The sequence below is a fragment of the Oryx dammah genome, unplaced genomic scaffold, assembly GCF_014754425.2.
Source record: "Oryx dammah isolate SB20612 unplaced genomic scaffold, SCBI_Odam_1.1 HiC_scaffold_18, whole genome shotgun sequence".
Classification (NCBI taxonomy): domain Eukaryota; kingdom Metazoa; phylum Chordata; class Mammalia; order Artiodactyla; family Bovidae; genus Oryx; species Oryx dammah.
In genome coordinates this window covers 77,578,432-77,595,730 of record NW_024070202.1, presented here as the reverse complement: position 1 = coordinate 77,595,730, position 17,299 = coordinate 77,578,432, and the positions used below count along the sequence as shown (strand labels likewise).

At 46.8% G+C, this 17,299-nt stretch overlaps 1 protein-coding gene across 1 annotated transcript in view; it reads left to right on the top strand.

Moving 5' to 3' along the window:
* The window catches only part of BLVRA (biliverdin reductase A), a 52,119-nt gene extending 48,022 nt beyond the window's left edge, over window positions 1–4,097 (top strand). Inside the window, exon 8 of the mRNA XM_040259865.1 lies at window positions 2,364–4,097. Coding sequence (XP_040115799.1) covers window positions 2,364–2,622 — 259 coding nt within the window. The 3' untranslated portion in view covers window positions 2,623–4,097. The remainder of the gene's footprint in view (window positions 1–2,363) is intronic.
* Window positions 4,098–17,299: the final 13,202 nt, after the last annotated feature.

Genomic DNA, 17,299 nt, shown 5'->3' with positions numbered 1-17,299 from the left:
AAGACTCCCTGCTTCCAATGCAGTGGGCGGAGGTTCAATCCCTGGTCAGAGAACTAAGATCCATATGCTGCATGGTGCAGCCAAAAATTATATATATATATTTATATACACATATATATATGAACAGGAAACAGCATAACCAAGTTTTGAGCAGGTGGGACCACAAAAGGAGGAAGTTTCTCTATCCACATCTCTCTTGATGTTTCCCTGCATGTGTGGGTGTTGGCATGGTTCCCTCTTTATGTACATATTTTTCTCTTAAACATTTTACTCACTCTCTAGTGTAGGTCTCGGTAAGCTGAAGGGAGGGTTCATTTACCCTGAGCTTCCTGCAGCGCTCAAAAGAATCTTAAGTGAGCCGTCTGGGCACCTTTCTTGCAACCTCATACCTTATATCTGTTTTTTGTTTTTTTTTTTATGCCACACAGCATGTAGGACTTTAGTTCCCTGAGTTTCCCAACCAGGGGTTGAACCCGTGCCCCCTGCATTGGAAGTACAGAGTCTTAACCACTGGGCCACCAGGGAAGTCCCCCCATACCTGTATATTTAGCTTTATTATGTCCCATCCCTCTAGAGGCAGAGAACAAACAAAAGGTAGTTCCGCTTTGTCCATTAGCAATTCTGGTCTAAACTGCCCATCCTGGACCTGCCTGCCTGCAGCCTGGGGGGAAGGGGGAAGGAATCCAAGGAATGGTAATGGGAGACAAGACCCTGATGCCTGCTCAGGATTGAACCCTTTCTCTGTTCATATCACAGCTGTCCAACCAGATTGCCTTATCCTTGACCCTGACTCAACCCTGTAGGAGAAGTAAGGACGGGAAGGCAAAGAGAAGTAGCCAGAGCAAGTCCTCTTAAGACTTCCTGAAACTTTGTTCCTAGAAGAAGGAAGGAAAACTTATGTGTATATGTGTGAAAAGTTTGAATGCAGGCTATCCATATTAAATTAAAATTAGAAAGAGCCTGAATATTTGGCAATAATAAAATAGTAAATGAATTATATAATCAGTTGTCCATGATATGCAGATGAAAATAATCATCATAGCAGTATCTGTAGGATGATATTTTTAAATAAACATAGTCAAAAATTAGTTATACTTAAGGGTTTATATACCACATCAGTTCAGTTCAGTTCAGTCGCTCAGTTGTGTCCAACTCTTTGCGACCCCATGAATCACAGCACACCAGGCCTCCCTGTCCATCACCAACTCCCGGAGTTCACTCAAACTCACATCCATCGAGTCAGTGATGCCATCCAGCCATCTCATCCTCTCTCATCCCCTTCTCCTCCTGCCCCCAAACCCTCCCAGCATCAGAGTCTTTTCCAATGAGTCAACTCTTTGCATGAGGTGGCCAGAGTATTGGAGTTTCAGCTTTAGCATCATTCCTTCCAATGAAATCTCAGGGTTGATCTCCTTCAGAATGGACTGGTTGGATCTCCTTGCAGTCCAGGGGACTCTCAAGAGTCTTCTCCAGCACCATAGCTCAAAAGCATCAATTCTTCGGCGCTCAGCCTTCTTCACAGTCCAACTCTCACATCCATACATGACCACAGGAAAAACCATAGCCTTGACTATAGACAAATACTTGAAAGGATTGTCTCAAACTGAAGAGGTTTTTATTTAGGTGAAAGAATTATGGATTTTTTTTCTTTTTCTTGTAAAAGTCTTTAAATCAATGCTGTATTGTTTTTTAGAATACTTTTTAAAGCAGATTTTGTATTTTTGCTGTCATATTATTCAGTGAAGCTTCTTTAGATCAAAGGCCTAATTAGGCTTCTCTGTTTCTGATTAAGCAGGTAACACAGTTATTGTCTACTATAAAGACAGAAGAGATAAACCCAGAGAAAGGAGAAACTTTAGGGAAGTGGGGTATGTCCCATTAGGACTGGAGATTTTTCTGAGTACTGACCTTGACCTTGACCTGCGGGGCACATACGAGCAGGCAGAGAGTGTCTAGTCTTCTCTGGCATGTGTGGGGGATCACAGACCTCTTTGAAATGGAATGAAAGCACTCTTAAGAATTCTTTCCCATAAAAATGCACATACACTTGGAAACAGCAGTTTGCTCCAGAACCTCAGGTCTGCATCCTCAGGGCTCAGGGTAGAAAGTCCTGAATAATGAACTGATATTCACACCAAAATCATTGCACAGATTCCCCTGCCTGGTGGCAAAACTGAATAAAAGGACCGTTGGTCAGTAGAGTTGCCAAAAGTCGCCATGGCCTCTGGGAGGCTGGTGGAGGTCGGGATGCAGCCGCTGCAGGAGAGATGGGCTCACAGGAGGCTCTAGCAGGGGGTGCTCAGGTGCCAGCAAGCATCCATGTGCTCTCAGTGAATTTAACACTGTGCCTCTCGCCTCCGCAGCCCGCTGACCTGGATTGAAGAGAAAGCACCTGGCCTAAAGCGAAACAGACGTTTAAGCTTCCATTTCAGATCTGGGTCCCTGGAGAATATGCCCAACGTGGGCATCAATAAGAATATTTTCCTGAAAGATCAGAATATATTTGTCCAGAAACTCCTGGGCCAGTTCTCGGAAGAGGAGCTGGCTGCCGAGAAGAAACGTATCCTGCACTGCCTGTGGCTCGCAGGAGAGATCCAGAAACACTGCTGCTCGAAGCAGTGAGGGGAAGGGGCAGTGCTGCTCTGCTCAGCAAAACCGGAGCCTGATCTTTATCGAGAGCTGACCTTTCTCTCTATTCTTACCATTAAACATGTCTTGGGTAAACAGGATTTGCTTATTGTCACCAGCTATGTTGGGGCCTCCAGTGGGGGCTCCCATGCGAATGAAAAAAACAAGCAGCCAACCTTGGTTGAGCAGCGCTAAATGCTTTAAGATGCCTGGTTTCACTCAGGCTTCCCAGTGGCCCTGCCAGATGAGTGTTATCAGATATGTTTTCCTTAGTATCTTTGAAAACCTTATTTGAAGTCACCCAGATAGTAAACAGCAGAACCAGCCTTTAAAGCCCACTCATACACTAAATCACCAAGAAACAGTGCCTTGAACCCTATTCCCTGCCTTGGAAAAGTCTTAGTCACTTAGTCGTGTCTCACTCTTTGAGACCCCATAGACTGTAGCCCACCAGGCTCCTGTATTCATGGAATTTTCCAGGCAAGATCACTGGAGTGGGTTGCCATGCTCTCCTCCAGGGGATCTTCCTGACCCAGGGATTGAACCCGGGTCTCCCACATTGCAGGCAGATTCTTTACCATCTGAGCCACCAGGAAAGCCTTCTTTCCACCCACACGCCCCCCCACCCCTGTCCCGCCAAACTGGGTGATCATGCCTAGTGCTGGGGATCCCAAAAATGAGTAAGATGTAGCCATTGCCTTCAAATACTCAATGTCCAGAGGGAAGCAAGTCACATAAACTAGTCATTGCCAGAGGTCCGGAATACTCCTGGCCATCTGGAGAAGGGTTCGGGGAAGATGTCCATGCCAGGTCCTGATGATGAAGAGGTCAACCATGTGAAGGTCAGAGGAGAGGGCACTGTGGCCGGGAGCAGGGTGAACAGAAGGGAGTGAGGAACAGCCTGGCCGGTGCCCTGGGGCACTGGGTCTGGAAGTGGGAGTCCCAGGGAGGCAGAGCTGATGGTGGGGGCCCTGTAGACCAGGTGAAGGGCTGGGGATTTATTAGGCTGTGCAGAGGCACCAAAAGGTGTTACTTAAAGCAGGGGGGCAAGGGTGTGCATGGTTAGGTTTCTGGTTTAGGTAGAGAACTAGGAAGGCTGCCTGGAGAGGAGACTGGAGACCCAGGAGGAGATGGCCAGGGGAGCCACGCGTGTTTGTAGCTGCAGCCCTTGGCTCCTCTGGACTCATGTCCAGTTCTGTCTGCTGACCTTGAGGCAGAGTGGAGTCCCAAGAAGCTACTCTTTCGTTTCACTGGTGGCCCTGTTGCATCTTCTAAGTTGGTGTTAAGAATCTTGCTTCTGTCAATGTCCCTCTCGGTTTGTTCCTGCTCCCTACTTGCCTTTGTGAGCTTTAACTATTTTGGAATCTGTGAGATGGAGGCAAACTCCATTTTCTACCTCTGTTTCTATCACTCCATCACCTTAGTTGGTAAAGCAGGCAAATATATTAAATCTGAAAAAAAAATCCTTACGGTTTTTCTTTCATTTGCCACATAAAATAATTTGTAATAAATATTGGCCCACTGGTTCTCTTGTTTTATTATCCACATCAAATGTTGCTCAAGGCCAGGAAGTATGGTATCTGTTTTTGTATGCTCAGCTGCCTCTAGCATGAGGTAAGCGTTACAGATTCAATAACCAAAATACAGTGCTGTAGTCTCTCCCGTTTGGGCTTCTTAACTTGACTGTTTCAAAATATTGGCCCTATATGATACTGGAAGTAGGGTGGGTATCAAAGAAAACCAGAGCTGGACTGTAAAGTGGTAGAAGCAGCTGTTATTCAGAACAGTTGCAAAAAGGGGAGAGAGACCTCAGTACAGAACAGGACTTAATTCTGCACAGAGCATGGGCAAATGGGGATTTATAGCCATGAGCAGGTCAGTGGATGAAAAATCACTGAGAGGAAATATCAAATGTTGGGGGGGGGGTTGACTACTCTGACTTGAGATGATTCTTGCCAAAGGCAGGCTGGCAAGATCAGATATGAAGGGTGAGGGATGAGGAATCTGATCAGCTATTGAGGAATTTATTAGGATTCTTGCTAAAACCGGGCAATGGAAAGACAGATGGGGAAGCCAGAAGGTTCAGGTCTAGTTGAGCAGAGGGTTCAGAGCAGCCTTACTAAACCTGGTCCAGAAAACATATTTTGTCATGGGCTATGTGATTACTAATTGATATTGATAATCCAGCTTGTTTTGTGTTTGGTCAAGAGATCCAAGATGAAAACATTCATTCATTGTACTAACTGGAAGGAACTGCAGAGGTAGAAGGAAGAGGAGACGGGAGAAAACAGAGGCAAGAGAGAAGACAGAGCAGTGGTCTTACTCTTCCGTTTACAGCTGCCCTCGCCTTCTGGGGCATCTGGAACCATCCTGGTTTCCTGCCCCACCCCGGCCACTCCCCACTGATGCCTTTCCCAGATACTCCTTTCTCTGAAGGCTGCACTCAACCCTCCAATCAGCTCCTCACAGAAGAAACGACAAGTAGAATCTGAAAAATAGGACAGGGACTTACTTGGTTGTCCAGTGGCTAGGACTTCATGCTCCCAAGACAGGGGGCCTGGGTTGGATCCCTGAGCAGGGAACTAGATCTCACATGCCCTAACTAAAAGTTCTTGTGTGCTACAACTAAGATCTGGCACAGCCAAATAAATATTTTTTTTAAAAAATAAAAGCTTGTGTAGGGAGAAGATTTTCTAAGTGAGAAGTCAGGGAAGGCTTCCTGAAAGAATATGCTGAAGCCTGGAGGTTGAGAAGGACTCGCTGCAGGCACAGGCAAGCAAGGGAGGGCAGGACATTCCAGGCAGAAGGAAGAACATGTGCAAAACCTGTGTCCAGCCAGGCCTGAGGCCAGCACTGCCCTGGATGGAATAGGTTCAGGTATCTGAAGTTACTTTTGTTAATTTCAAGTGGCTTTAAGCCTAGCTTTTTCTTTTTTTTTTTTTTTTTTTAAGTTGTGGGATGAGAATGACCTGCTAACATTGGAAAGTCTCTTTGGCTGACATTTAACCATATGAATTATTATTGACTAGCTGAAACTCCAGTACTTTGGCCACCTCATGCGAAGAGTTGACTCATTGGAAAAGACTGATGCTGGGAGGGATTGGGGGCAGGAGGAGAAGGGGACGACCGAGGATGAGATGGCTGCATGGCATCACTGACTCAGTGGACATGAGTTTGAGTGAACTCCGGGAGATGGTGATGGACAGGGAGGCCTGGCGTGCTGCGATTCACGGGGTCACAAGGAGTCGGACACGACTGAGCAACTGAACTGAACTGAACTGAAGCAAGCAAGATGCTGCAGGGCTTGGTGCTAAGAGTTTTACCTCCCCTAGTTCACTTACTCTTGTCACTTCCACACAAGGACTTTTCATTCAATTTTTTTAACAAATGATAAAACAGACTCAGAATTTAAGCCACATGGTAGGTTCCCTCATCTAAGTCAGCAATGTACAGCCTGCAGGCCACACCTGGGGTTCGCTGACTGTAAAGATTGGTGGGAACACAGTCTCATTCGTTGACGTAGTGGGCACAGTTGCTTTCATGCTGCAACAACAGAGTTGAGTCATTTTGACAGTAGTTGTATTACCCATGAAGTTGAAAATATTTACCATCTGGCCCTTTACGGCAAAGATTTGCAGACTCCTGCTCTGGGTGAGGGAGCCCAGTGTTGAGCTCTAGGTCCTTCTGGCTGCACTTTTCTGTTCAGTCCCCATGAACCCACTCATGTCAAGGTAAAAAGGTAAAGCCACTGTCATAAAGTCCAAACTACAGTCTGGAAATCACAGTGGGCAAGTAGAACACACTTCCCAAAGTTCACTATAACTTCCTGGTTCCAGTATGCATCCAAGATTCATTCATTTGTATTTAGCTATGTTTGAGATGGCATTATTGACTCAATGGACATGAACTTGGGCCAACTCCGGGAGATGGTGAGGGACAGGGAAGCCTGTTGTGCTGTATTCCATGGAGTCATGAAGAGTTGGCCACAACTTGGTGGCTGAACAACAACGTTTGAGAGATCTGCACTGTGTGAACACTGCTGGTACTGGGCTCCAGGAAGACTGAAGTGATGAAGACAGCTTCTGGATGCTGACAGCTTACAAGGGAAGGGTTCATGCCAGCTTGAGAGTTTCGTGTCCTAGGACAGGCAGCCTGAAGCCAAGGGACCCCAGAGGAGGGAGCACTCGTGTGTGAGAATTCTGGGAGGAAGCAGCACTGAGGTTGAGCCCAATAACAAAGTAGGAGAACAAGGAACATTAGGGGAAGGTCAGCCACGCAATTTGATTGCACAGAAGAGCATGGTGGGAGACCAGGCCAAGAGGCAGGAAGGGGCTGAACCTGGAAGACTCCAGGGTGAGAAAGGGTGGAAGCTCAGGAGAGTGGCAGAAGGCTGGCTGCAGCCCCAGGCACTTCACTAAAGGGAGCTGCAACCTTGGTTTAAGAAAAAGGTCAATGTCTCTGGGGTTCTGTTTCCACATCTTAAGAGAAGGGATAGGAAACCAGATCATCTTCATTCCTTGCAGGAGGACTATGAGCAAGAAAGTAACACGAGTCGAGCTGCACCTCGGGCTGATGAAACCTGAGGAGAAGGGGATTGGGACCCATGTGTTCTCCCCAGGCAGGTGACTGAAGGAGAGTCTCTCGCCTGGGAGAGAAAGAGGCTTTCACGTGATGGCAGCTGAGTTATCGTAAAGAAACAGAAGCAACACACTGAACCATCGCTGAAGTACCTTCCATAAAAAAGTAAACCCCAAGAACTCTGCTGGATCTTGATCAACAGAACTGGCCTTCACAGAAAGGTGATTTGGGACAGTTCTGTGGAGATTAGGGAGGCCTCTGAAAGAGAGAACATCACCGACTCGACGGACATGAGTTTGAGAAAGCTCCAGGAGTTGGTGATGGATAAGGAAGCCTGGCGTGTTGCAGTCCATGGGGTCGCAAAGAGTCGGACATGACTGAGCGACTGAACTGAACGAGAAACAGTGGAAATCAGATATTAAGAGGCTGCAACTAGGGCCCAGGAATGAGGTTAAAGCGTCTGCCTCCAATGCAGGAGACCCGGGTTCGATCCCTGGGTTGGGAAGATCCCCTGGAGAAGGAAATGGTAACCCACTCCAGTATTCTTGCCTGGAGAATCCCATGGACGGAGAAGCCTGGTAGGCTACAGTCCACGGGGTGGCAAAGAGTCAGACACGACAGTGACTTCACTTTCACTTTCTTTATCTTAGGATCTAGAAAGTTTAGGCTCAGCATGAGGTAGGAGGAAAACTTAGGCAAGAAGGCAGAGTTGCTGAGAAGAGGGCACAGCTACAGAAAAGCATGTCAGAAAGTGTGTTCACTGCCTAACCCTTGTACCTCCTTCCTGAGCCTGTGGCAGATTTCTTCACATGGATAGAAAGCTCCCACGGCAGTGGCCATCTGTACCCTGTATGGGAACTGCAGCTAGAGTCAAGAACCCTCTTAATGGTCCTTTCTTTGTGAGGTAGTCAGTCCATATCTCATTCGTTCCACCTGGGGGCATGAGAGACTTATCCAACCAATGCTAACCCACCTCTAGTCTGCGGCCTGCCTAGCTAGCCTTGTTACTATGCTGCCCTAGGTGGAGGACTAGTTTTCATCAGCTCACAGAGCAAGGGAGGATGTTACAGGTGTTGAAGATCTCCAGGGACCTTGGACTCCTGTTCACATCAGGGAACTCAACTCGGATTTCCAGGAGAAACTAAAACTTAAAACTGAGATGCTTGCCTGGATTACAGAGTGGGTAACCTCATCCTTGAAAAAAGGGAGTACAAAACAGTTCTTTGAAGAAGCTATAGTTTCAAAGGAAGGACCAGGCTGAGCTGAGCTGAAAGCCCATGGGGAACAAAGGCAGGAACGGCAGCCCACCGCCAGCTGTATACATGTGGTGCCCCCACCATAAAAGTGCCTTCAGAAGGAGGCTGTCAGGGTTGGAGGGAGAGGACAGGGGTTTGTCAGCCACTCAAGAGCAGACTTATTGGGCTAGATACTTTGGATGTGGGAGAAGCAGGAATCCATCACAAGTAATTAACAAAACTCTTGGCAAGGAGAGGGAATGGGTAGGTGGCCTGGTGAGAGAATGATGCCCAGGAAGAGAGGCAGGGAAAGCTGGTCTCTCTTCAGCTTGACAGTTGGGGAAAAAAGAGAAAGCCATGGGACTCCAATGGTGAAATCTGCATTCACAGAAAGACAGTACCGAACCCACTCTCTGCTTTTCTGTGTGCCAGGGAGAGAAGTGAGGAAGAAAGATTGTAGGGCAGCTCCACTTGGCAGGTCTTCTGCCTTGCACATTGTGCTCGGTCACGTCCAGCTCTTTGCAACCTCATGGACTATCGCCTGCCAGGCTCCTCTGTCCGTGGAATTCTCCAGGCAAGAACACTGGAGTGGGAAGTGGTGCTCATATTTAAATAGCTTGTCAAAATATTGAAATCGATGTGACATCCACGCAGGCTGAGAAGGATGATGAGTTGGTTTTTAAGTTCCAGAAATCAAAAGTATAAGCAGCTACATGATGAAAAACTTTCCTTCATTCCTGTCTGTATCTACCCATTTTCTCCCATCTACTGTCATGAAGGTGCTGCTGCTGCTGCTAAGTCGCTTCAGTCGTGTCCGACTCTGTGCAACCCCATAGATGGCAGTCCACCAGGCTCCCCCATCCCTGGGATTCTTGAGGCAAGAACACTGGAGTGGGTTGCCATTTCCTTCTCCAGTGCATGAAAGTGAAAAGTGAAAGTGAAGTCGCTCAGTCGTATCCGACTCTTCGCAACCCCATGGACTGCAGCCCACCAGGCTCCTCTGTCCATGGGATTTTCCAGGCAAGAGTACTGGAGTGGGGTGCCATTGCCTTCTCCGTCATGAAGGTGACAGATGTTGAAATTAGCCTCTACCACTTTAACCACCTAAAAGTGTATGGTTCCGTGGGATGAAGTATATTTGCATTGTGGTGCAGCCATCACCTTTATCCAGCTCCAAACCATCCGAAAAAGTAACTCTGTACCCATTAAGGAGTCATGCTTCAGTCCTCCCGTCCCTGTTTTCTGGTGTTGGGCTACACTCCAGAGGCCTGCAAGCCTCATAACTGCCCAACCACAGGACTGAAAAAAGAACCTAGAGATAGCAACAGACATCAGTGCCTTATTGGACAGGGGACCTCACTCATCTGAAGCAAAGGGTCCTAAAGGAACTCCCCACCATGCACAGCGAGCAGCGGGTCAGACATGGCAATAATTTTCACTACCTGGAGAAGAAGGCTGCCATTTATAGGGGGAATGAACATCAGGTTGGCTCATCAGTTACCATGGAAACCATCGGCTGGGGCAAGGAGCAAGCACATAATCAGGCACATAAAAGTTACTGATTAAGCTCTATAATTAGGAGGATTGGATAGTCCTGTGAGTGAAGTTGGGCCTGGTCAATCAGGGAGTGTACAGGGAGCAAGAGAACAGCCATCTTGAGTGGCCTGACCATACACTCCACCACTATACACTTTGCTTGACCCTTACAATCTTGGCCCATCCCTCTCCCGTAATATCTCTGAGGTCAGGTAGGTGGAGGGTCACTGCAACCAAATACCAAAATACAATACAGACAAAAGCAGCTAGAGAGTACCAAGAGAAAGAGACCTAGTATGCTAAAAATATTAATAGTGATTCACAAAGATAGGAGCAAACTTTGGAAGCAGATGCTTATCGGGGCAATTTTGCATGGAAGTCCAGAGGAGGATGACAACAGCACCTCACCACTGACCAAGCAATGAGACTCAGTTCACAGCAAGGTCACCCCTGCCACCCAGTCTGCAAACAGATCCCTCTGCTCAGACTTGGGGTGAACTGTAAGACATTTAATAGGCACAGTAGAGGGGAGATCATGACCATTAAGCAAAATACAAGCAGTGACAGCATCCTGAGATAACACCACCCTGCCTGTGGCTTTTGTCCCAGCCTGCAATACCATACTGCCCACCCATCCCCAGTCCCTATAGCTAGTGTTGAATTCAGGACTTAGCAGCAGCAGCAGCAGTATAACCACAGATCACAAGGATGATATAAGAGTGCTCAGGTAGGGCCAGGTAGAAGACAGGTGAGACCTGTAAGCCCCCTTGTGAATCCTATTCCCTACTGGGCAGCAAACCCAAATCACGGGGGACTTACCTGTCAGTTCCAGGCAATTTTACAAGGTGTTCCCCAGGGGGTAGGTCCTGTGGCCAAGGCAAAAGCAAAGTGCTCTCCTGATCCATGATTGGCAATGGTCCTTCTGTGGACACAGTTGAACTTGGATAGTGTTGACTAGTTGCCTCTGGGTTAACATGACCGAGCCACAGGGACAACTGTTTCTGGAGTGTTCAAGTGTTAGTCAACTCAGTCGTGTCCAACTCTTGGTGACCCCATGGACTGTAGCTCACCAGGCTCCTCTGTCCATGGAATTCTCCAGGCAAGAATACTGAGAGGTAGGTAGCCATTCCCCTTACCAGGGGATATTCCCAACACAGGGTCAAACCTGGGTCTCCTGCATTACAGGCAGAGTCTTTACTGTCTGAGCCACCCTTGAGTTAGTCTCCTTGTCCACACATTGAAAGAGGGTTTTGTTCTCTATGAAATAGTCTATCCATCCTTTCATTAGCCTGGCAGCAGTGAGGTCATAAGGCAGGTGAAAATACCAGTGTATATTATTTTTATCAGCACATTCCTGAGCTTCATGGTCAGAAAACTGGGTTCCTTGGTCACTATTGATGTCCACAGGGGTCCTGGACATCACACACAGCTGTTCTAGACCCTGAACAGTGGTTTTCTGCATTGCACAATGTCTTGCATAGACCTTCTGTAATGTCTTGCACCCGTTGTAAGGCACTGTAGATGCATATAGCTGGCCCATCCTGCCATATCGTTGCCTGCCCCCTTCCATAGCTGGGACCAGAAGTCAAAGAATACTCTTATTATTTTGCTCTTGCCTCAGGCCCCAACCAAACCCTTCTGAGTGACTGGCCATGTCCAGTTCACAAGGCTGTCCCTGAGTTAATATCCCTAAAGCATGTGTCTGTAATTGCTCAGGGGTGGTGGGTCGGGGGTAGGCTTGTCTTACCCAAACAGATAACATAGATAATCCAGGTCCTTGTGCTTTGTCTGTATCCACCAGCCATCCTGGGCAATCAGAAGATCCATGAGCTGAGGGCTGTTACTTTTAAACTGGAAAGAGACAGACTTACAGGTCTCACATGTTAGGGGATGGTCACCTCAAGATTTCCCCCACAATCCTCGGTTTCCCATCCTTATTCACCAACATCTTGGCGCTCAACGGAAGTTTCCTCAGCTTCCTGGCTGGTTGCACCCTGCAGGCCTGCAAGTCTCATACTGGCCCAACCTTAAGACCATAGAAAGAGCCCAGGAACAAGTGACAGAGACATCAACAGCTCACTGGACAGGGGGGTCTTACATGACCGAATCAAAGTGTCCTGGAGCGATATCCCACCGTATGCAGCAGATGACAGGCAGGACACCGCAGCCACTTTGCTACTTGGGAGAGGCTGCCATTTATAGGGGAATTGACGTCCGGTTGGCTTATCAGTTACCAGGGAAACCAGGGCTGGGCAGGAGGCAAGCACATAAGCAGTTACTAATTAAGCCCTATAATTAGGAGGATTGTATAGTCCTGTGAGTGCAGCAGGGCCCGGGTAAGCAGGGGATGTAGAGGGAGCAAGCAAACAGCCATCTTCAGTGGCCTGAACATTACACCTGGCAACCACTAATCTTTCTTTCTCTATGGATTTGCCTACTTTTCAGTTCAGTTCAGTTGCTCAGTCATGTCTGACTCTTTGAAACCCCATGGATTGCAGCACACCAGGCTTCCCTGTCCATCACCAACTCCCAGAGCTTACTCAAACTCATGTCCAATGAGGCAGTGATGCCATCCAACCATCTCATCCTCCATCATCCCCTTTTCCTCCCACCTTCAATCTTTCCCAGCATCAGGGTCTTTTCCAATGGGTCAGTTCTTCGCATCAGGTGGCCAAAGTATTGGAGTTTCAGCTTCAGCATCAGTCCTTCCACTGAATATTCAGGACTGATTTCCTTTAGGATGGACTGGTTGGACTTCCTTGCAGTCCAAGGGACTCTCAAGAGTCTTCTCCAACACCACAGTTCAAAAGCATCAATTCTTTGGCACTCAGCTTTCTTTATAGTCCAACTCTCTCATCCGTACATGACTACTGGAAAAACCATAGCTTTGACTAGATGGACCTTTATTGTCAAAGTAATGTCTCTGGTTTTTAATATGCTGTCTAGGTTGGTCACAGCTTTTCTTCCAAGGAGTAAGTGTCTTTTAATTTCATGGCTGCAGTCACCATCTGCAGTGATTTTGGAGCCCAAAAAAATAAAGTCTATAACTGTTTCCACCATTTCCCCATCTATTTGCCATGAAGAGATGTGACCGATTGCCATGATCTTAGTTTTCTGAATGCTGAGTTTTAAGTCAACTTTTTAATTCTCCTTTTTCACTTTTATCAAGAGGCTTTTTAGCTCCTCTTCACTTTCTGCCATAAGGGTGGTATCATCTGCACATCTGAGGTTATTGATATCTCTCCTGGTGATCTTAATTCCAGCTTGTGCTTCATGCAGCTCAGCATTTTGCATGATGTATTCTGTATGTAAGTTAAATAAGCAGGATGACATTATACAGCCTTGACATACTCCTTTTCCAATCTGGAATCAGTCTGTTGTTCCATGTCCAGTTCTAACTGTTGCTTCTTGACTTGCATACAGATTTCTCAGGAGGCAAGTCAGATGGTCTGGTATTCCCATCTCTTTCAGAATTTTCCACAATTTGTTGTGATCCATACACTCAAAGGCTTTGGTGTAATCAATAAAGCAGAAATAGATGTTTTTTCTGGAACTCTCTTGCTTTTTCAATGACCCAACGGATGTTGGCAACCTGACCTCTGGTTCCTCTGTCTTTTCTAAATCCAGCTTGAACATCTGGAAGTTCACAGTTCTTAACATTGCATATAAATTAACATTTTATAAGCATATAAGTTAACATTGCATATAACTTACATGCAATATAAGCATATAAGTTAACATTGCCTGCTCTTAACATTGCATATAAATGGAATCATACAATGTATGGCCTATTGTGGGGCTTCCCCCATAGCTCAGCTGGTAAAGAATCCGCCTGCAATGCAGGAGACCTGGGTTCCATCCCTGGGTTGGGAAAATTCCCTGGAGGAGGGCATGGCAACCCGCTCCTGTATTCTTGCCCAGAAAATCCCCATGGACAGAGCTGCCTGGTGGGCTACAGCCCATGGGGTCACAGAGAGTTGGACACAACTAAGCGACTAAGCACAGCACAGCGTGATCAATTGTGCCTGGCTTCTTTCACTAGCATAATGTTTAAATTAGTGTCTTCTGTGTCCAACCACAGTCAAACAAAAATAAATTCTGCCACATGTTATTCTGTCCCTTAAAAAAAAATACACAGAAATGGTAGCATATTATTTACATTGGGAAATTACTGTTGGGTTCTTCGTGACAGCAGCCGGTTCTCCTACTTCAGAATCCTGTGGTGACTTTGTGTTCTCAGAATGGCAAGGACTTCCAGCTAAAGATTCTAAGCATCTTTGTTGAATCAGCCCTTGGCTGCTTGCTCAGAGCACCCTGCCCGCTCTCTGATTGGGTCAGGCTGCTGGGATTGATTGTCCCACTGCCCAGTGAGGTAGCAAAACTGCAGCCCAAGCCTGCCCTCTACCTCAAGGTGTGTCATAGAGGCGCCTGACCTCCCAAGACTCAAACAATAGTGGGAAAACACTTGGGTTGGTTCCTCTGTTGAAAGAATCATTACTTTAGAGTGGTAGGAAATTCCAAGTGAAGAAACAGTTTGGGGGGCTCTGACTCACATTTCCTTGGTTTCTGAATTTCAACATGTTTGATAGACCAATTTCACTGATCTTTAAAACACCCAGTAGATTTGGGGAGAGACAGTCACTCCTAGTTCTGGATAGAGGCCTGAGAGAGGAGGAGTTTGAGACATCGAAAGTGAATTTGGAAGGGGGGCTTTTTTAAAGCCCAGGATGAGTATCAGCACAATCATTATCAAACAGCAGGCATCTCCTAGGCAGCTAATAACCTTGGACTTAGGAAATCTGGGTCTATGGAAGAACGATGAAGGAGTCACAAATCCAGGGCTTGTTTCTTCAATGCACAAGTGACTGGATGAGCAGGTTCATAATGGGGTGTGCAGACCAGCTAGCAAGATGGAAAACAGAATAAATTAAGATAATATATGATTGTATTTTCTCAATGACGATTGATTGGTATTGCCAAGATGTTTTTGTAGGAGTGTCAGAGGAAGAGTTGTATTTAAATTGAGGAAGGGTTGTATTTATAAAGGGTGGTTAACGTTGAAGCCCAAGATTTGGATCTAGCATTTGCAGGGACCTCCAGCTTATCCATTTTGTGGAAGGTGGTCCTTCAAGGAAAGGAATATAGAAATTAGGTGTGTAAGCGAATATTTCTTTAAAACAATAAAAGAACCCACAAACTACAAATTTCTGGATGCATGATTATTCAAATATATTCCCTATTAACATATAGGTTCTCTCCCCTCATATTAAAAAAATATAATTTAATTTTGGCTGTGCTGGGTCTTTGTTTCTGCATGGGCTTTCTCTAATTGTGGAGTACAAGCTCCAGGCTGTGAGGGCTTCGGTAGCTGCGGTACATGGGCTCAGTAGTTGCAGATCCTAGGATCTAGGTCACAGTCTCCATAGTCATGGTGCACGGGCTTAGTGGCTCCGAGGCATGAGGGATCTTCCTGGACCAGGGATTGAACCTGTGTCTCCTGCATTGGCAGGGGGATTCTTTACCACCAATCCACCAGTGAAGCCCCCACTCCCCTCATTTTTATTCTTTATCCTTGTTCTGGTATAACTCTTTATTTCAAAATTCCTTTTTTCTAAGTCATTTATTCTATCTTCCCTCTGCTTTACTACAGATGCTATTTCATTCTTCAACTCATTCACTGAATTCTTCAACTCCAGAATTTTTTTATATTTTCAGTGTCTTTCATAAGCAACTCAATTTGTTCATGTATCTTTTTCCTAATATCACTGAGGTTTTTTTGGCTGCGCTGGGTCTGTTGCTTTTGCACAGGCCTTCTCTGTTTCAGCAAGCAAGGGCTCCTCTTCACTGCAGTGTGTGGGCCTCTCGTTGCGGTGGCTTCTCTTGTGGAGCACAGACTCTAGGTTCATGGGCTTCAGGAGTTGCGGTTTGTGGGCTCTAGAGTGCAAGCTCAGTAGCTGTGGCACATAGACTTAGTTGCTCCACAGCATGTGAAATCTTCCTGGACCAGGGATCAAACTCATGTTCCCTGCATTGGCCAGTGGGTTCTCATCCACTGCACCACCAGGAAAGTCCCACTGAGCTGTTTTAATTCTTTTTGTAGCTTATTGAATTTCTTCAGTACCGCTATTTTGAATTCTTTATCAGATAGATTGCAGGGTGCTGGGACTTTGGGCTCAGCTCTTGGAGAATTGTTGATACCTTTTGGTGATGGTGTATTTCCTCGACTTTTAAAGTTCTTTGTGTTTCTGTATTGCTGCTTTAGCGTTTGAAGTCTCTTTACTGGTTATCTTTGATGAGGTACTGTTCTTTGGTATTGCTTCTCCAGAGAGCCTAGGTTTATAATGGGTAGACTTGCTCCACTCTCGTTTTCTCTTGGGGTAGAATTCTTCCTTCTGTGTTTCCTCTTGTTCTCTAACTCACCATGCTGGCTGCAGGAAACCTCTCTTTTGTCTTCCAGAAGGTGGCACTATAGCTTCAGTTTGTTGATTCTCACTTGTCCGCGGACCCTGGTCCATCTTTCTGAGAGTATTCAGATTACCTAACCTATTCTCACTGCCACACTTGGGAGCACACAGGAGGAGCTGGCTGCAGAGTTGAGAGCAGGGGCTAGAGGGAGACACAGGTGGGTTTAGCACTTGGAGCTTTGAGACGCCAGCAGGGTGATCTTCCAGTGCATACTCCCCAGAGGTGTGTGGGTGGTCCTGCTGAAGTCCTGAAGCAGCCAGCAGGACCTGCATATGTTTAAAGCCCACAGATGTTATCACGTGCTTCCTTTCTTCTCCCTTCCCCATCATGGAGGTCCTGCCTCAGAAAAGCCAGTGCTGCTGGAGAGAAATAAGGTCCTCCAAGCATAACCTGCCCAGCAGGAGGAGCCAGGCAGTCACTCACCATTTTCACTTTACCTGTCCTCCATCATGAGGCTGCTTTCAAACTACTCTGCCGGAGACATTGCTGCTGCTGCAGCTGCGGGAAGCCCAGCCTTTTACATCTTTGCTGTGGGGAAGGAGGCTCCCTTGGCAAGGGCTACCCTTTCCTCTGCATCCAAACTCTACCCCACACTGATGGCATGACACAGATCTCCCCTTAGGCAGACTTTTTAGTCACTCAGTCATGTCTGACTCTTTGCGACCCCATGGACTGTAGCCCACCAGGTTCCTCTGTCCATGGAACTCTCCAGAATACTGGAGTGGGTTGCCATTCCTTTCTCCAGGGATCTTCCCAACGCAGGGATCAAACCTGGGTCTCCTGCCTTGTAGGCAGATTCTTTACCATCTGAGCCACCCTGGCCCTCCTCAAATTCTTTATTGCCCATGAGTAACCAC